At 42.4% G+C, this 21,494-nt stretch overlaps 1 protein-coding gene across 1 annotated transcript in view; it reads right to left on the reverse strand.

The window, feature by feature from the left end:
• LOC126484136 (nucleoporin SEH1) overlaps positions 1-21,494 on the reverse strand; it is a 154,858-nt gene that overhangs the window by 85,146 nt on the left and 48,218 nt on the right. Inside the window, exon 2 of the mRNA XM_050107517.1 lies at positions 19,522-19,678. Coding sequence (XP_049963474.1) covers positions 19,522-19,678 — 157 coding nt within the window. The remainder of the gene's footprint in view (positions 1-19,521; positions 19,679-21,494) is intronic.

Genomic DNA, 21,494 nt, shown 5'->3' on the forward strand with positions numbered 1-21,494 from the left:
CTGATGTAGGTTGTGTGCAGTAGGAAAGCTGTGTGAGGGCATGAATGTGTTCCATATTGAACTGGCACTTGGAACAGTCTCACATGGCAATGATGGGATCACATTGTAATGTAAGTAATACATTTACAACCAATGTAAATACTGTATGTAAATCATGGATGTAACTGTGCATGAGTGATTCAATATGAATTGGAATCTGGCTGAGGTGACATGAATAAAACAAAAAATAAGAAAATCAAACAATGTAAACTCCAGGCAGGAATATCAACAATTGTGACAGATTGCCATTTACCATAAAGAAGACACATTAAGTTGCAGACAGCACAATTAAAAGACACTTAAATAAAGCTTTCGGTCACAGCCTTCGTCAGAAAAAAAGATACACACACACACACACACACACACACACACACACACACACACACACACACACACACCAGAAAGCACATCTCATGCATATATGACTGCCAACTTACCATCTCGGGCCAGAATGCAACTATCATGTGCAATACGAGCAGCAGTCAGAAGGGGGTGAGGTAGGGGGGAAGAGAGAGTAGTGTATGGGTGGGAGGGAGACAAACACTGTCTGGTGGAGTGTGCAGGGACTAGAATACACCAACAGGCACAGCGTCAGGAGGTTTTGGGGCAGGGAGGTAAGGAAATAAGGCACAAAAAAGGAGGGCAATGGGGAAAGACGGGTGAGTGTGATTGCAGAGGGTGGCAAATAAACAGAGTGGAAGATGAGAATGGGGAGGAGATGATAGAACGTCAGGAGGGGGTGTGGGGTGGAAACCGTTGGGTAGAGGGTGTGGGGACAGTATATTACTGCAGGTTAATTATGGGTTGGTTAGTTTGGGGTATAAAGAGACCAAACTACAGGATCAACGGCATGTTTTTGTCATGCAAACAAGTGTTACAGTGAAACAATTCCCAAAAGGAGCTGGGGAAAGTAAAAAGGGTATAAAACTAGCAGAACCACAATGAAAGAGAAAACGAAAGAAGTGAACCAAAAGGTGAAAATTTACACTAAAAGGAAATGTAGAGAAAGGTATAAAATCATAGAGCTGGTGGTCTGGGCTGGCTGATCACAAGAATAAAAAAGGATGAGTCAGCCCTCTGCAACACATTAAAATCTCCAGCCTAAAAGACCAGGCAAGATGAACACACACAGGGGAAAGAAAAATGCCAAGGTGAACAAAATGCTAAGAAAGAGTGACGAAGAGGTAAAATGGAGGGAGGGTGGAGGCCTGGGAGAGAAGGCCAGATGTCTACTCTTAGATTGTATGACAACCCAACCCCCCCTCGTGAATAAAATGTAAAACAAAATAAGCACTGATGCATTATCACCCAACACTGTAGGTAGGCTGCTAGTAGGCTTAAAAGTCAACAACAGAGCAGCTTAAATTTGGCAGTCCAACAAGATGTGGATGACAGTCATATGGGAGCCACAGTAACACTGATGTGGGTCTTCATGATGGAGGTGGTGACCATGTATTAGCCAAGTATGGCTGATGCAGAGTCGGCAAAGGGCAACAGAGGCCCTGAGAGTGGCTCGCATGGATGAACGCCACACATCCAGTGTCCTTGATAACACAGAGTTTATTTGACGTACTGAGGGTGTGTCATTCAGTATCCCAAACTGCAAAAACTTTACTGCGGAAGCATCGCTCAGATATCAGTCTCTGGCATGCCGGAGTTGGTTCACCGGTAGCCTGTTTGGCCAGGCTATTAGCAAGTTCATTGCCCGGTAACCCGGCATGTCCTGGGGTTCAAATGAAGGTCACTGAATGTCCACTGTTGCTGGGGGCATAGAGAGACTCTCTGATAGCCATTACCAAATGATGTCCAAGGAAGCGCTGGCCAAGAGCTTGTAGGCTTCTTAAGGAGTCACAACAGGTGATGAAGAACTCGCCGGCGCAGGAACGGATGTGCTCAAAAACACTATAGATGGCTATGAACTCTGCAGTGAAAACACTGCAGCCATCTGGCAAGGAGTGCTGTTCAATATGTCCAACATGGTAAGCAAAGCCAACAAGACCATCAAGCATTGATCCATCGGCGTACACTATTTCTGGGCCCTGGAACTCATTGAGAAGAGAGAAAAATTGCTGGCGGTGGGTGTCTGGTGGAACTGAGCCTTTTGGGTCTTGTGATAGGTCCAGATGAAGCTGAGGCCGACCATGGAGGTGTATGTAAGTGTTGCCGCAGGAAAGAAAGGAGGTAGAGGGAAAGGGTCGAGTTCAGTAAGAAGCAATTGGACATGGATGGCAAGGGGACTCCCAGTTCAGGGATAGATGGAGCACCATGTTACGGAAAAGGAGATGCTAATTTGGATGCTGAGGAGAATTATGAATGTGGGTGGTACAATTGGCAAGCAGTAGTTGCCACTGGAGCTGCAATGGAGGAACACCAGCTACCACGAGGAGGTTGTTCACTGGGCTCATTGGGGAAGCTCCCAATGTGAGCCGAACTCCACAGTGGTGGATAGGGTCCAGCAGATGCAGTGTGGAGTGTGATACTGAACCATACTCAATAATCAAAATGGGACTGTACGAGGGCTTTGTACAGCTGCAGCAGTGTAGGGTTATCAGCACCCCAGTTGGTTTGGTTCAAGCATTGAACAATAGTATGAGGCTGCCAGCACTTTTCCTTAAGCTGACGAAGATGGGGAAGCCAAGTTAAGCGGGCGTCAAAGACCAGTCCCAAAAAGCAATAAGTCTGTACTACATCAAGTAGTTGGTCATCGAGTTATAGTTCTGGATGGGGATGGACAATATGATGATGACAGAAGTGCACGATGCAAGTATTGGCAGCTGGAAAAAAAAAAAAAAAAAAAAAAAAAAAAAAAGCTATGCGTGATGGCCCATGACTTTGCCTTCCATGTGGCTCCCTGCAGCTGGCATTCTGCCAAACCAATGGAAGAGGAGCAGAAGACAAAAATTGTCAACATATAGGAGGGGAGACACTGGGGACCCTACTGTTAGTGCGAGGCCACTGACAGCAATTTTAAGAGTTGGACACTCCGGACTGAGACCTGCAAGGCCCCATTATCTTGTATATGGAGTGCACTGTGGGAAGCACCGATGTGAACTTGGAAAGTGCAGAGTGACAAGAAGGTCTGTATAAAAATCGTGAGTTGACCCCAGAGACTCCACTCATGCAGAGTAGTGAGGGTACGGTGTCGCCAAGTGGTACTGTAGGCCTTTGTCATGTCAAAAAAGACAGCCATAAGGTGTTGTCACTGGGAAAAGACCGATCAAATGGCAGACTCCAAGTGGACCAAGTTGTCGATCATGGAGCGTTCTTGGTGAAAACCACCCTGAGGTGGAGCCAGAAGGCCCCGAGACTCAATGAGTCAGCACAACTCCAGCCCACCATACATTTGAGCAGCTTGCACAGAACATTGGTGAGGCTGATAACTATCCACATTTAGTGGTTTCTTCCCAGGCTTTAGCACTGGAAAGATGATACTTTCCCGCCACTGCAATGTGAATTCGCCAATGGTCTAGATGCAGTTGATGATGGCAAGGAGATGGCACTGGGAATCCACTGACAGATGTTTAAGTATTTGGGAATGGATGCGGTCTGGCACAGGTGATGTGTCAGGACAGTTGGCAAGGGTGCTGAGAAATTTCCACTCACTGAAGGGAGCATTATGTGGCTCAGGGTGGCATGGAGCAAAAGATGGGTGCTGTCATTCCACCCATTCTTTGAGGAGATGAAAGGTGGCATAGTAATTCTCAGGCACAGAGGAGAGAGCATAACTCTCGGCAAGAAGCTCTGCGATTACAAATGGATCGGCAGGATCAGCTCCATGTGTAGAAATTCCAGGTAAACCTGCAGGGGTCAGATAAGCCATACAGTTGTTGGAACTTGGTCCAAACCTGGGAAGAGGAGGTTCGTGTTCGAATGGTAGAGAAGCAGCTTTCCCAACACTCCTGCTTCTGTCGTTTGATGAGCAGGCAGACCTGGGCATGGAGTCGTTTGAAGGCAATGAAGTTCTCCAGGGACAGGTGGTGCTTATGACATTGGAGAGCCTGCCTTTGGTGTCTAATGACCACAGCGATTTCCAGTGACCAACAAAGCACTGACTTCTGCCAGGCACAACTGGACGAACAAGGGATTGCCAATTTAGCTGTGGAAGAAATGGTAGTAGTGATGGTGTGTATCACCTCATCGATTTTGCCATGCAAAGGAGATTTAATAGTGGTAGTAGTGATGGTGTGTATCACCTCATCGATTTTGCCATGCAAAGGAGATTTAATAGTGGTAGCAGAGGTGAAGGCATCCCAGTTAGCCTTGGGAAGAGCCCATCTTGGCAAGTGTCCAGATGAGGGATGCTAGGGGAGGGACAGGAAGAGTGGAAAGTGGTCACTACTACACAAATCATCATGAGCTCTCCAATGGATAGATGGGAGAAGGCCAGGACTGCAAACCGAGAGATCAATGATCGAGTATGTGCCATGTGCCTCAATGAAATTTGTGGGGACACCTGTTACATATGGTAATTTCCTATGTTGTTCTCACCCTGACAGCCACAGCTTCTATGGGTGTTTGAAGGACCACACATTCACTATGGACAGATGTAATGAGATAGATACAAACTCCACCTGACAGACTGTCACAGTCACTACCGTTTTTGTAGTACCCCCGATAGCCACAGAGAGTGGGGCTCTTCATTGTGTGAAACCAGGAAGGACAAAGAAAAAAGCTGTGTAATGCTTACAAGCCAGGTGGGAGAAAAAGCAGCCACAGTTCCACTGGAGAATGACGCTTTCTGTCATCTGGGAAGGCATGAAGTGACCAAGGAGGCAAATTACGCCTCAGCATCACCTGTCGACACCGGTCGAGTGTTCGCATCCAGTTCCACTGCATCCAAGTTATCGATGAGATCTAGGTTCTCAGGGGATGCCAGAATCTCCACCTCATCCCCGGATGCAGAGACTTGGCAGAGTGATGGGGCAGGGGCCACCGGAGGCTCCTGTTTCCTATCAGACTTCTTTTTTTGATGATTTGCCCTCCTGCAACTCCTTAGGGACTTGCTGAGAGTGCTTCTCGGAAGAAGCTTCAGGTACAGAGGAAGACCATGAAGCCCTTCGACCAGCAGCTAGTGCCTCCTTCAGCCATTGGCTGGTGTCCTCTTGACCACGGGGAGGGTGGAAGGTGGTAGAGTCCCAAGGGACCCCTTCTGTGAGAAAGGAGCTGGAAGAGGCTGTTGGCTCACCGGCTAGGGGCAGGGGACTGATGTCCCCGGATGCTCCCAAAGTAGAAGCTTTGGAAACAACAGAAGACATGCCTCCAGCTAGCCCGCTGGAGGGAGAATGAAGATAGGCAGCCCTGACGGCCCACTAGAGTAAGCTTAGGTGAGGGGCGTAATGGCATCATGGATGGTGATGCCATCATAGTGGCAGCACAGGAAGATTGTATTTGAACAGCATTCAGCCTTTCATACTTTAGTTTAGCCTCACAGTAAGACAGCCTATCCAGGGTCTTGTGCGCCATCATTTTCTACTCCTTTTGGAGAACTGGGCAGTCCAAGGAGCAGGGGGTAATGAATCACCCTCAAAGGCTAAGATGAAGACTCTGGTGGCAACCCTATTATCTTTAGGCCCCCTATAGATGCGTCGGATGAAGTGAATGCCCCTTTGTTCCAAATTGGAGAGTAGCTCATTGTCAGACTGCAACAGGAGGTCACACTGAAAAATAATTCCCTGGAATGTGTTGAGGCTTTTATGAGGAGTGACAAACAGGAATATTACCCAGCTTTTCACAGACGATTAATGCCCGGAAATGGTTTAGGGATGCCATCTGAATCAAAACAGATCCACCGTGCATTTTGGGAGTGCTGTCACTTTCCTAAACTTATCCTCCAGGTGCTCAACAAAAAACAGAGGGTTTTATCCAGAAAGGGGTACCCACTGGTTCTGCTGCACATTAAGTAACAAGGTGAATATGGATCTCTTCGTTCTGTAGCCCTATGTTCCTCCCATGATGTTGCTAGAGAGAGGAGGAATCATTTAGGGTCATACCTGTCAACCTCCACTTTCTTAGAGACTGCTGGGGCCATTCAGTCCCCAGCAAAAGACGACTTGGTCCACTTTATTGCGGGTCATCTGCCCTGATGCCACCCACTCTGATCAAGGGCTCTCCCCACGGGCCACAGCAAAGGCCACCTGGCACAATGGTCGTTGCTGGGGGTTCTGACGCCCCAAGAAGATGAACATCCACTCCTTGGCATACATGGGGAGTTTGCAGCTCTGGCATCAGCAGTGTGATCCCTGTGTTGTCAGGAAGCTACCGCCAAATGGGTACATGACGGCCCCACCATGACAGACTGCCACCACCGTCCAGCTGGGTGTCAGTAACTCCATTTGTCTTAGGGCAGAAGATGGCAGAGGACTAGATGATGTACCCTGTAAGGGTGGACTGCAGGTGGAGTTGCAGATCCAGGACAATATGAGGTGCAGAAGGTCTAATCGCACAATGGATATATGGTACACCACATAAGGCATCCATCCCCAAATGGCCCTAACGTCAGATAATTTTGCAAGATGTGTAGGTCAAACCCAGAAAGGGGACCATAACTGATTCGGCTGAGAAGTGAGACTCCATTTAGTTGCCTCTTACTACAGGCAGGAATATCTCGGGCCTATTCCAACCCCCAGACCCACAGGGGGGAGATGATTACAGGAGCAGAGAATGTGTTGTAAGGGTAACTCCCATCTGCACAGTTCAGAAAAGCTGATGGCGGAGGGAAGGATTCAGATGGCTCGGATATGACACAGGCACTGAATTCATGTGTGTTACGTTCAGCTGCATGTTGTGCCACAGGGTGGTCTACTTTGCTCTTGGCCACGGCCTGGTGGTGGCCTTTCGTCCTAGTGGACAGCTGTTTAGTAGTCATACCAATATAAAAAGCTGTGCACTGATTGCAGCAGAAATGGTAAATAACATGGCTGCTTTCAGAGGTGGTCCAACCCCTGATGAGGTAAGATAAACCTGTGATAGGACTGGATGGAGTGCTGGGTGGTGGATTGGCAGTTTTCGCACCTGGGTCTTCCACAGGGGTATGATCTTTGTGGCAAGGGGTTGGGATTGGGAGTGGCATAGGGATGGACTAGGATGTTGTGGAGGTTGGGTGGGTGATGGAAAACTACTTTAGGAGAGGTGGGAAGTATCTCAGGTAGGATGTCCCTCATTCCAGAGCATGACGATAGGTATCAGAGCCCTGGCGAAGGATGTGGTTCAATTGTTCCAGTCCGGAGTGGCACTGGGTGATTAAAGGGGACTGGTTCTTGGGGGTGGTGGGAGGATAGAGGGTGTGAGGGGGAATGGCACAGGAGATCTGTTTGCAGACTACATCTGGGGGATGGTGCATATCTGTGAAGGCCTTGGTGAGACCCTCAGCATACTGAGCAAGGGAGATTATGTCACTGGAGATACGCTGTCCATGGAGGGAGGGGGGGGGGGGGGGGGGAGGGAGGCAGGATGCATGAGAGGGATTTAAAATGCACATACTGTGGGTGGTTGGTGTGTTTAGTGTGGAATGAGGTGCAGGTGGAGCCATCAGAAAGGATGAGGTCAACATCTAGGAAGATGGCAGCTGGGTTGAGGAGGATCATGTGAAGTGGATGGAAGAGAAGGTGTTGAGGTTGTGAAAGAATGAAGATAGGGTGTCTTGGCCACAAGTCCAGATCATGAAGATATCATCAATGAACCTGAACCAGACTACGCATTTTGTGTTTTGGGAGACTAGGAAGGTCTCCTCTAGATGACCATAAAACCATGTGGGTGCCCATGGCTGTGCCGCAGATTTTTTTATATAATTTCCTTTCAAAGGAGAAGTAGTCTGTCTCTCTTTCCACCCTTACACTACAATCCCTTCCCCACCCCTCCCACGTGATAGTTTTGTTGCAGCACAAGATGCTGGAGTTTGCAGTCATGTGAGCATGAGGCATGCGGGCTCATGTGTAGGAATGGCATGTGTCTCTCTTTTACTGATGAACACAGCGGCTGAAAGCTTTGTGTACGTGTCATAACTGTGCCTGTCTGCAACTTAATGAGTCTTCTTTATAGTAAGCAGCAACCTGTCTTTTCCTACATTGTAGAATATAAGAAAGAACATGCATGATCTACATGTTTAGCTAGTGTTGCAGCACACCTCTTGTGATGCTTAGTCTGCATTGTGATGCATTGCTGAGACTCACTGCGGCAATTCTTTGTCGCGGAATCTCTATTGTGAACAACTGATTCATAGGTTTGATTCACAGAAGGTAGAAAGCTGAGTCATCTGGTGTGTTGCAGCAAGAATGTTATGTCTCGAAACGAAGCAAAATAGCTGAAATAGTTTTAAGGAAAACATTTTACTTTAGGAGCAAAAAATAAAGTGACACAAAATTTGAATTCACTTGTATTTTCAATATGCAACTGTTCTCAAATACCTGCAGGTAAACTATTGGTTAAAGATGTCTGATCATTTTAAATTGTCTCATGTCACATGATGACACAATTATCTTTCCATTAGTGGTCATATTTATCAGAATACTTCAAAGTTGAGTAGCTCACAGGCTGCTGTTTGAAGAATTTGCAGTGAATTAACAGTACGAATTGAGACTGATAATGCACGGAAGCAGAAATTGGCAGTCTGAAACTGTCGTCATGTTTCATTTATGAATCTCATTCAAGAAGATCAGGCCTATGTCTTTATGATCTATAAAAGGCCTCACCCTCTTTCGCAACAGTGGACATTAGTTTACCAGTATTCTGCATAATTTGAAAGTAGCCAAACAAACAACATCTTTCGCCACACCATGCAGAGTATTGTGTTCGTATCTATGTTTGATTCAAGCAAAGCAGAATGCTGAGTGATACACAGTGCAGCTGTAAATTGTTCATTGTATAAACAAAGGAAATCTGCAGCCCATGCTCTGTTTTACTTTATGCAAAAATAATTGAAAACCACAGGTATTGGATTCACATGTTCTTTTCATCATGAGATAGTCTGAAAGAATTTGATGTCACTTAAGCTACTTGGGTACCTCACCAATTATCCAATTGCGAAAAAAGAAGCTACAGTTTAACATGGAATTTGAGTCACATTTCGTTTCTCGCAAATCTCCACATCATTGAGAGGTGAATGCTAGCTTAAAAGGCAGAGTAAAACGAAAAAGTGACTCCGTTGGGATTCATTCTTACAACTTTTTGCTCTCAGCCAAACGCTTTACCGCTAGACCACTAGACCAATTGCAAATCAGGACACACTTTCTGCTCTCTTAAGCCACTGCTACTATCTAGATTTATGGCAGCTGTTCACTAGGAGGCAAAGGCTTTGTTTTCACAAATTAATTTTAACTTGTTATATTTCAAACAATTTTTGCGAAAAATTTATAAACTATAAACAAAAACATTCCTCGTGAATCAGTTTATCTATTAGTGAAATCCCGACAGTAGTTCCTGAGATTAGCCTGCACATACAGATGGATACGAGCAGGCAACTTCAATTTATTTGTGAGATGTGTGTGAAAATTAATGAGACAGACTTATATCTACCAAAGATTTTATTTTTTCAAACAACATTGTCCCCTTTAAAGTAGTTTCTTTCAGCAGTTTTACACCAGCAGAGTCATTTTTCCCAGTCTTAGTTTTTCTTTTTAGCCCTCAGTCTTCTGGCTGGTTTGATGCGGCCCACCACGAATTCATCTCCTGTACCAACTGCTTCTTCTCAGACTAGCATTTGCAACCTAAATTCTCAATTATTTGCTGTATATATTCCACCCTCTGTTTTCCTCTTAAGTTTTTACCCTCTACGGCTCCCTCTAGTACCATAGAAGTTATTCCTTTATGTCTTAACAAATGTCCTACCATATTGTCCGTTCTTCTTGTCAATTGTTTTCCATATATTCCTTTCCTCGCCGATTCTCCGAAGAATCTCCTCATTCCTTGCCTTGCAGTCCACCTAGTTTTCAAAATTCTTCTGTAGCATCACATCTCAAATGTGTCGATTCTCTTCCATTCCAGTTTTCCCCAGTCAGTGTTTCACAACTATGCTGTGCTCCAAACATACTGTGGGGCGGCGAGTGGAATTATTGTTATTAAAAATGTTCCTATTATTTTTGCTGTTGTTTGCCGTTCTCAACACTGGCTCTCTAACTACAATATTGGCTACCAGAAAGTGATTAGCAAAACGTGAAGCCTGTAATTAGAATTCCTAGTGCCCACTTCATCTGAGAATACACTTATAGTTACAGCTTATAGCTCTGAGGAATTAGGAGATTGTCCGGGATTTATAATCAAAAACGATTTTCTAAAATAGTTGAGCATATTCTGAAAGTCACAGATGAAAAACAAAAGAATCCACACAACCTAACTAACAGAGCAGTTCAGAGTCTAATGCGCTGATGCCACTATAACTGTCCAAATTAAATATTTAAATGAATGCTCGCCATAATTTGATGATTAGTTTCATCAAACGCCACGCTAAATAATTGATAGAATGTCTGTCCCACGGCGGCACGTGAAAATACGACAATACGCAAACTGAAGATCGATAATTAAAGGCAACCCAGAATTACCACTTCACTCGAAAATGATTTCATGGTTACACGTATCCCGAGTAACTTAATACGGCATCCGAGGCTGTTTGTAGCAATGATACCGACGCGACGCGACTCCCGACACAGATGACGTGCTATTCAGCGTCTGGAGAGAACTGGGGCCTTGCTTCCTCGCGCAGCGTTCTTATATATATAAAGCCGCGGTGCGGACGGCTAAGGGAACGCCTGATCAAATCGGCTCTCCCGACTAGCCGCTGGACTAGTAATGCACCACTTTAGGTTGCCGAATAAATCATAGCTTCTCTTGCTGATGGCCGATGAAGCTCTTAATTTAAATGTGCATTCAGCACACAGGTAAGTAATCATAATAAAAGATTGACGTGGCTGAGTTAAATATTTTGGGCGAGAGAATTAATTTAATTACTCTGCACGCAGTAGACGAGCTCTGAACTGGCCCTTTGGAGATACGCTATCGCTATAGTTTTATAGGTATTCAAATGAAACTTCTCACAACCTTATGGTGATAGCGGATCTCCATTCTACTTAAATATAAACCTCCTAGCCTTATTTATTAGACTACTTAATCTATCTTGCTTCCTTAAGTTTTAAGACGAAAACCAGAAAATCACGAATGTCCACTAAAATTTTAAATTGTGAGATCCAGAAGACTGTTTTTATTAAATAATTATGAAAAATGAATCTAATTATCAATTTTTAATTCTCTAGCTCTTTTCTGTTGCGCCAATGATTTTCACAGAAAACCGTCAAAATTTCGAAAATGGCTAAAGTTATCGAACTGATATTCAACACATGTTGTTTTAGTATTACTCCTGACATGCTAGAGCTGTTTTAGGTTATTTGCTTGATTTTTAAAGTATTGCGCAACATTTATGACGTCAGAGCTAGTTGCAGCGGACTGGCTGGCACACAACGGAAAGACTGATGTGAATTTACTACGGCGTGAGTAGGCTGCTTCCCTACAATACATCAGAAATTTCTTCCTCATATTAAGACTTCTCTTGGCCAGGAATGCCCTTTTTGGCAGTACTAGTCTGCCTTTTACGTTCTCCATGCTCTGTCCGCCACAGGTTATTTTACTGCCTAGGTAGCAAAATTTCTTAACTTCATCTACTTCCTGTTCACCTATTTTGATGTTAAGTTTCTCGCCGTTCTCATTTCTGCTACTTCTCAGTACTTTCATCGTTCTTCAGTTTACTCTCAATCCATATTCTGTACTCATTCAGTGTGTATACATGGGCATGGAAAAAAAATTCTCGGATTTCCCGGTTGAAAATACATTTTCTCCCGGATGAAAATACGCTTTTTCCGTGTTAAGTGACAATATACTACTTTTTCTCGGCACTGTAAAACTTATGAATCCTTTGAATGTTTATGGTTTTATACACTGACGTAGAATTTCCCAGCACTCCAGAAAACGAAACTCAGGGGAAAAAAGAACACGTTTAGGAAAGATCTTTGATGTGCAGCAACATGTACACTGCATATTTTCGTGTTACAAAGATATAAATTCGAATTCCACCGAACACCGCATGTTACTTTCCGAAGCATTGAAATCGAAATTGCGACGCGCTTTTGTAAACCACTCATAGCTCATGTCACGTGATCTCACCAGCTGATGACAGCACAGGGCACATGATGTAGTCAACCAATAGCAAGATCATTCTTTAAGCAGGGCGAACACACAAATAAGAAAAGTTAATGGTTTAAATTAATATACATAGTGTTGCTACAAGAAAAGAAAAGCTTTCACATAATATTGGTCTGTAAGATTAATAAGCTGCAAAAGGAGCTAAGCTTCAACATATAATGTTCATCTTTTTTGCGCGTGTTACACTTTAAGGTACATCACACAAATGTGCCAGTAAAATCTTTAATAATGACGTAAATGTCTTATCTTCTGGAGTCGAATTCTTCTAGATGGTCGTCCTTTAGAGTTGATTTTTAAATGAGGGTAAAACGCGCTGTGATTTAAGAAATTCATTGTAGACCTCGCAAACAGTTCATCTTGCGTAAAAGGAAATTTACCTTTAAAGTAATGCTTTTCAAACCACCATTTGCAATATTTCCCAGTGACCTGTTAGAAATTGGTTCGTTTCAGCAGTTGCCAGAGAACGCCAGATAACGGGCGTCACTGCGCTTGCGCAGCTACGATGACGCAGGAAGCCCGTATGTTCGAACGTGTAAAATATTAAAAGATCTTGCATTATGTCATAAAAGAAACAAGACATCAGAGGATACTTCAAGAGCATCGGAATTTCGTGAACCATACTAAAATGCATAATTCGGCTTAAAGTGCACATTCGTATGTCCTGATTCGGACGTAAATTTTCTTAAGCTCCGTACCAGTACTGTATTATCTCATGTTTGGTTCTTTATTATGGCGTAATGCCATACGAGTTAGAAGATCGAAAACGTGCACTTGAAATGCTGCGAACAGTTGGAACTAGCCAACAGTGTGAAATTAAACATTTCGTTTCGACGGAAAAAATTAATAAAAGCAAACCGACAAAAATAGCTTCATTGTCTGCAAGGCGGTTAATGCTTGACTGTCAGAAAGGTGGAAATAAAACCTGAAACTAGTAACATATTTTAGCCTTCCGTAATTATGCGAACGTATTTTAATTCATTTGATAGCTCACGGGCACAGAAATCCGTCTTGTTTTCATTTAATGTGAGAGCAATAAATGAAGAGGAAACAGCAAAATCACTAAACGTAAACACAGGTCACGTGGAGACTACCCACTACAATTCAGACTGCTCTGTGCATCAGCCCCAGATCTACGATATTTCCGAACCGGGGCAATATTAGATAGTGGCGCCCAGCCACACATCTGTAGCCAGAAGCGGGAGAAGGTACTCACTCATACGCGACTAAACTGCGCATGCACAAGAGCCCGCCCTCAACTGCTCAAACGAATCAAATGTAAACAGCTGTCACGTCACGCTCATCGGAGACCAATTTGATGTTTGGAAACATAGCATAGTCTTCCTAAAGCCTTTCACACACTCCTGTTGGCAGACGCTAGTATGAGCACTGTGTTTTGTTGTTGTATATGGCTCATTTTCTTCGCGACTTAAGTTGTATTTTCGTTTTTTTTCTCTTGTTCATGTTTTGTTGGTGCAGTATTATTCTACAGAGGTGGGATACAGTAATCTCCTTTGTTAGAGTATTGGTTCTTACCAGTCAAAATCACAAAAATTTAACTGAAAACTAAAACAATGAAAAATTCCCGGAATTCTAAAAAATTCCCGGGTTTTTCCTGGTTTTCCTCCCGATGAAAAAATTCCCAGGTTTTTCCTGGGTCGTATACACCCTGTCACTAGGCTGTTTATTCCACTCCTGTAATTCTTCTTCACTTTCACTGAGGATAGCAACGTCATCAGCGAATCTGATCATTGACATCCTTTCATTTTGAATTTTTAATTCCACTCCTGAACCTTTCTTTCATTTGCGTCATTGCTTCTTCGATGTATAGACTGAACCCTTTTTAATCTGAGAACTTCATTCTTGGTCTTCCACTCTCATTGTTCCCTCTTGGCTCTTGTAAATGCTGTATATTACCTGTCTTTCTTTGTATATTACCCCTATTTTTTTGCTGAATTTCGAACATATTGCACCGTTTGAAATGCTTTTTCCACATTGGACAAATCCTTTGAATGCGGTCTTAATTTTTCTTTAGTCTTGCTTCCATTATCAACTGCAATGTTAGAATTGCCTCCCTGGTGCCTTTACTATTCCTAAAGCCAAACTGATCATCACCTAACATAGCCTCAATTTTGTTTCCAATTCTTCTGTATATTATTCTTGTCAGCAACTTCACATTCCAGTCGTTGTAGCACCATTTAAAGGCATAAACTGGTAGGGCCTTTAACATGTATGTTACATTCTTTTGAATTTTCTCCCGAGTTATAAAACGACAGCCTTTTATGACTTTTTAAATTTTGGGAAAAGAAAAATGTCACAAGGACTCAGATCAGGTGAATAGGGAAGCTGTGGAAAAACAGGAATACCCGTTGAGGTCAAAACTTTTATGACAGAAGTAAGTTTAACAGGTGATCCATCATCCTTATTGTTAAATGTCGGTCTGATCTCACAAGAGCATGCAAATGTACAACATTTTCATCAGTTTTTAAAGTTGAAGGTCTCCCTGAGAAAGGTTAATCTTCAACATGTTCTTGGCCTTGCAAAAATGATTTGTGCCAGTGAAAAACTTTTGTGCTCTTGATGAAGAAAATTCCCCACACGCCTGGTTCAACTTAAAGTCACACTCATGGATTCATCAAGTTTATTGCAAAACTTGATGGCATAATGTTACTATAAATGTCACGGTTCCATTTTCTTGACACACAACAAATCACCAATGGTGCTCTGAAAACTCATGTTTCCGCAAACATCACAGTACCCCTGCTTTCGTAAGAGTAACACATGACCTGAAACTTGCTATAGGAGGACAATACACAATTATCACGTGCTTCTTAGAGTGTAACAAAGCATTTGACACTTCTGATTTCCAAATTTTATTTTCCAAACTTAGCAGTCTAAATTTCTCTCCAAATGCAGTGGAATGATTTTGCTTCTACACGACCTCTTGCAAAAAGTGTATCATGTCCGATACCATAAAGTCACAATAAATACCTGTAATACCTAGTGCCCTCCAGTGTTTGCTATTAGGTCCTCACGCTTTTCACTGTATGCCTAAGATGTGTGATCAGTTTTGTCTCATTGTCAATACCATGTGTATGCTGGTGACCTCCAGTTGTACCTAAATGCACAACAAACTTGAAGTCATCTGAGAATTCAGTGGTGACCTGTGTGCATTAACAAAATGGGCACAGAATAAAGGGTTGAAGCTCAACACATCTAAAATCCAACTGACTGTGGTTGATCATTCTAGGCTCAGTAGCCCAAAATACAAGGAATCGTTACCATCATTAACCTAGATGGGACAAATATCAACTTCTCAGCAATGAGTCTAGAAGTAATAAAAGATGAAAAGCTAAATTTGGCTGATCACATAGCTGCAATGTGCAGGAAGGTATCAGCATCTTTGCACGCCACAGAAAAATATAAAAAGCTCTTCCCTTTTGGCCTGAAAAATGGACTTGCACATATTGCTCACATTTCTAATTTTTGATTACAGTGATGTTACCCTGTAAGGATTTTCTTAGGAAAGCTCACAATGCCTGGAACTGGTGCTGAATGCCTGCATTCAATATTCTTTCATCATATTTCAATACCTTATGCTCAGCAATCCCTGTTACATGCAGACAAGTGCAAAGATTTCCATACAGTCTGCCTCCTCTACTGTCTTGTCAACATAAACTATCCCTCATATCTCTTCTCAACCTTGATGCTCTTGTCTGAACAGCATAGCAGAAATACTCTTTCCCATCAGAGCAGAATCCTTTCTGTCCTACTCCATCACTCGGTAATTTTTGCAGGGTCCTTTTCAATAGTAGTAATCCAACTCTGGAATGACCTCCCTCAAAGAACTGAGTAAAAGCTCCAGCTTCAATGACTTATCTACTGAGGCAACAACAATACCTACATTTGTCCCTGTGCACACCCATTACCCTATTACATCCTCTTTTCCAACCAGATCTCTCTCATTTCGCAATGCCTTTAGCCGGTCCAGTCTACCTAAATTTCTCTCCCTCCAAACTCACTATGTCAGGCATTATGATAACGGCAATTTTTTTTATTTGCCACTGTCATAATCATTACCATCTTCATCTTAACAACCACCACCACCACCACCACCACCACCAGTAGTAGTAGTAGTAGTACTGCTAGGATTAACATTATTAGTTTTAAGTCTGTAATATTTTTTCACAGTATCGTTATATACATTTAAGTCATTTTTAATCCTGCTAATACTATTTTATTACTACTAGTCAAATTAAAATTGTTATTCTTGGATAACTAAGTTGCAAAAAATATTGAACACATGAAACCATGGTCCAATGTAAGAGAGGACCTGAAGGCCCTAATCTGATCAGGTTAAATTTATACGTAAATAATTTTTCTCTGGCCCAAAGGCTTTATTTTCTCTACCTGGCTGAGAAGACTCAAACTTTAGTTCCTTTTAGCATATGTCACTTCCCAGTTCCACATTCTGACTAACTAACTAACTGACCAACTAACTAACTAACAACACCTTTAAAAGAAATTACATTGCCAGAACTAAACTGAAGTTCAGAAGCAACAAAACTGGAGTTTCGTTGAAGGGTTGTTCTAACAAGCAAATGAGTTTTACTGTTATTGGTATATACCCTATTGTAATTAGGAAAATAGAATACAAGGACTTAAGAAAGGACAATAATTTCACCTTCACTGACTGCTTAATTTTAGTCCTGCAATTGGAATTTCAAGCTTATGCCATTTTCAAGGGTAAGATTTTGTTCCTACACATAGGTACATAAAATTACAGTCAAATGCAAAATGTCAAAAAGTAAGATTTTGTTCCTACACATATGTACATAAAATGACAGTCAAAGGCAAAAATTCAAAAAGTTCTACATGACTGTGAACCCTATTCAGGAAAAGATAATTTGAAACACAAAGAATTTTGCTAAACAGACTTCGCTATAGTATAGCAAGTGAGATGTACAATGAGCAATGACATCAGCATACACAGTAGCCTTGTGCTGATTTCTTGGGGTGGGGGGAAGGAGCTGGTTCCAACCTACGACGATTGGCTCCGAGTCCACTCACTCATCTGAGTCCATTTGAAAAAGATCCAACACGAACATGCCTAAAAGTTTACAAAATTCAAGGCTTATGTAGACTACCATGTTCACTTCAAAGTAATTAAATCACACTATGCTGATGCTACAGGTATATACATGCACACAATATGATTGGAGCCCATAGAGTTGACAAGGAAGCTGGATTATTTACGAACACAAAACATTTTAAGAAGTTATAACTGAAATAGACAAGTCTTTACAAAAGTGCAACTGTCTGGAACATCCATTTTCAATGCTTTTCACAAGAGCTGAAGGCTACTGGTGACAAACTGCAGCTTACCAAACACCAAGCTTTTCTATTAGCAAACTCTCTATTCCCTACATCCATATCTTACATTCCCTTAAATGTATTTTCATAAATGTATCCAACTGAAATGAGTGGAAATGTAGGAAAACAACTGTTCATGTAAAAAGATTCAGGCCTGTTAAACTGTTCTAGTGAGACTAGAAAACCCCCACTCCCCCCCCCCCCCCTCCAACCACCACCACCACCACCACCACCAAAATAACCAAAGCTTAGTTCCTACTAATATACTGGTGTGAATACCTTCTCTGTTTCTCAATCATTATTAAACTTTGTAAAATAAATTAAATTAGGATTTGAAAATTTATGATTACTATAGTAATTTTCATTTCAACATTTAAAAGTTTAACACACTGACATTTTCAATTTATGATCCATGCTTTTGTGTCATTGACACAGAGACCCTAAGAAATAAAAACATGTAAATAAACGCACTCATGTTCACAAAAAACAGAACACCGTGAATGACTAGAGATAAGATGTTCATATTCATAGGTAATGTACATTAGTACGCTCTGCAGAAATGATTAGCGTTTCCGTCACCACAGTTCATCATGTGTCCAGTTGCCTAGGAGGCACAGGGTCTGCAATAGGCCCTGATAACTTGGTTCCATGTATGACACCATCGATGCAGGTAGGGTGCGAATAGCAACCTGTGGTATAGCCATCTACGTTGCATTCACCTGGTTCCAAAGTTCATCTGACGTGGTTGGCATTGGGTCACAGCGCTGCACCATATGCCACATGTTTTCGATTGGTGATGAGTCTGGTGAGCTGGCAGACCAGGGTGAAAGGCTGACATCCTGTGACACCAAGAAGGCATTTGTCCATGCAGCAACATGGAGTTGTGCATTGTCTTTCTAAAAAATGCCACCTGGGGTGTTGTGCAGAAAGGGCGTGGCCATGGATCACAGGACGCCATTCACATAAGTCACACTGACATGTTCCAACTGTGATTTATGGTTGTACCCAATGGCACCACACTCTATGTCTCGTGTGAATGTGGTCACTGTGATACCGCTCTCTCTATCTGTGGTGAACCAAAATGTAGCCATCAATTGCAAACAAACAAAACCTGGATCCAACTGAAAACACTCACTGGTGCCATTCCTGTCCCCAGTAGCATTGCTCCATACACCATTGTCATCTAGCCTGTTTCTGCATATTTGTCAAAGGTAGGCAGAGAAGTGGATGATGCACACATAACCTATGCTATTATTAAAGGTGACAGACTGTCACCCCTGGCTGTGTATGGCATGTTCCACTGCTGAAATGGCATTCAATTGAGGAGTAAATCTTCTCAGGGGAGGAGTTCTACGGCCTTCAATGAACCATTCTGCGCACAACCTTTGCACTACTGAAACGCTTCCCCAACACAAGCAGCAATTTCCTGTATGGATGCTTCACATTCTCTCATGCGCCCTATTTCAAACTCACTAATCTGACGGTACGGTTTGTGCATACATCTGTGAGGCATTCTGCATGTCTCCTCAAGTCACACTGATCCATTACCTTTGGTTTTTAGCAACAACTACAGCCACAGGCACATTTTTCCGATATGTGGTACTGCACGGCAATATCGATGTTACCTTGAACCTGCAGGCCGACATGGTTCACATTCCAATCATTTCTGCAGAACATACTAATTTTTTATACTTTCATTAAACACAGACTCTTGGAAATTCAATATATTAAGTATTGTTTTTAAACTGCCTACAAAGTTCCCAACTCTTTAATGTAGTTTTCACTTTTCTCTACCACCCTTACACAACTTGCCTTCATTTCTTCCAGTATTATTGAAAATTACTCAAAACATACCTAGTCACAGAAATTTTGCTTGTATCACACTCGAAACAGTTGAAATGTATAATATACTTCATGTCCGTTCCTCACCTATTTCTTCCCAGATGGCAGCAGTACGGTCAAAAGAACATGTTGCCAACACTTGGCCAAATTCTGGATGAGCCCATGTTACTTTCCACACTGATCCACTATGTGCCTTCCAGCTAGCAGTCATCTGCCATTTACCATGTTCGTCTTGATCCCATACCTAAACAATTCAAAAAACAAATGTAAACAACATCCAGGTCACAAAGAAATCATAAATGGGAAGTACAATGAAAACGCTTTCTTCTGCTTGTATTACAAATTCTATAATTTAAATTATGGGATAATGACAATATTATGAAAAGGCCTTATCAGAATTAAACACACACACACACACACACACACACACACACACAAACACAAACACAAACAAACAAACAAAATAACAGTCTCTGGCTACCTGGTCTAATTTAATATCAGAATAAATAGAAGCTCTCTTGCATAATAGTACTGGGCCTACATCCCTTAGTACTTGTTTGGTTTGGCCCCGCTGCCAGATTTTGAAGATGTGCTATAAAGGTCTAGCTTACATGCTAAACAAAATATTTTGTGCAGTAATCCTGAGATTCAGCTGTCCTTCCTGAAGATCAAATGTAACAGACCTCAAACCCAAGAGCCCTAGAACACACACACACACACACACACACACACACACATGCGACTAATACTTGTGCACTGATAGGGTACTAACAGACACATCCCTGAGACCGCTAAGTACTCTAATATAAAGGCCATATTGCTCTTTGAATGACTGAACCAAGTCCCATAGAAAGCATTCAGTGGGATATGTCCACGTAGAGCTTGGAAATTCACTCAGAAGTGAGGGGTGTTCACACACATGGATGTAACTAATGCATCGCAATCAACAAATCACATCATACACATCATGAGCAGCATCTGAAGGTTTGTAAAAGAGACTGTTTCCATGGTTATTTGCTGTGTGTGTTGGATTCACTAAAGCAGGGGATTTATGTGCAAGGATAAACTTAACAATTAAAGTGCTGTTCAGATCAGCTACATTAGATGTCGCTGTTTGAAAAGTCAGAAATCAACAGTTTAAGTGCTTTTGCTGTTACAGAACTAACATTATACATGCATCTACAAGATAATGTGTATAATAATGAGTAAGTACATAGCAAAAACCGAATCCAACAAAGTCAATTTTTCGTTCTCAAAAATAAAAGTATAATTAGGCTACTTCTTTAGTTTTAATCTACAGTTCATAACCAATAGATTGTGGTCAGAGTCCACGTCTGCTCCTGGAAAAGTCTTACAATTTAAAACCTGGTTCCTAAATCTCTGTCTTACCATTATATAATCTTGCTGAAACCTGTCAGTATCTCCAGGCTTTTTCCATGTATACAGCCTTCTTCCTCCCCAAGAACCATGGACCTTGCCATTGGTGGGGAGGCTTGCGTGCTTCAGCGATACAGATAGCCGTACTGCAGGTGCAACCACAACGGAGGGGTATCTATTGAGAGGCCAGACAAATGTGTGGTTCCTGAAGAGAGGCAGCAGCCTTTTCAGTAGTTGCAGGGGCAACAGTCTGGATGATTGACTGGTCTGGCCTTGTAACACTAACCAAAACAGCCTTGCTGTGCTGGTACTGCGAACGGCTGAAAGCAAGGGGAAACCACAGCCAAAATTTTTCCCGAGGGCATGCAGCTTTACTGTATGGTTAAATGATGATGGCGTCCTCTTGAGTAAAATATTCCGGAGGTAAAATAGTCCCCCATTCGGATCTCCGGGTGGGGACTACTCAGGAGGACGTCGTTATCAGGAGAAAGAAAACTGGCGTTCTACAGATTGGAGTGTGGAATGTCAGATCCCTTAATCGGGCAGGTAGGTTAGAAAATTTACAAAGGGAAATGGATAGGTTAAAGTTAGATATATTACGAATTAGTGAAGTTCGGTGGCAGGAGGAAAAAGACTTTTGGTCAGGCGAATACAGGGTTATAAACACAAAATCAAATAGGGGT

Source organism: Schistocerca serialis, chromosome 6 (genome assembly GCF_023864345.2).
Source record: "Schistocerca serialis cubense isolate TAMUIC-IGC-003099 chromosome 6, iqSchSeri2.2, whole genome shotgun sequence".
Lineage (NCBI taxonomy): Eukaryota > Metazoa > Arthropoda > Insecta > Orthoptera > Acrididae > Schistocerca > Schistocerca serialis.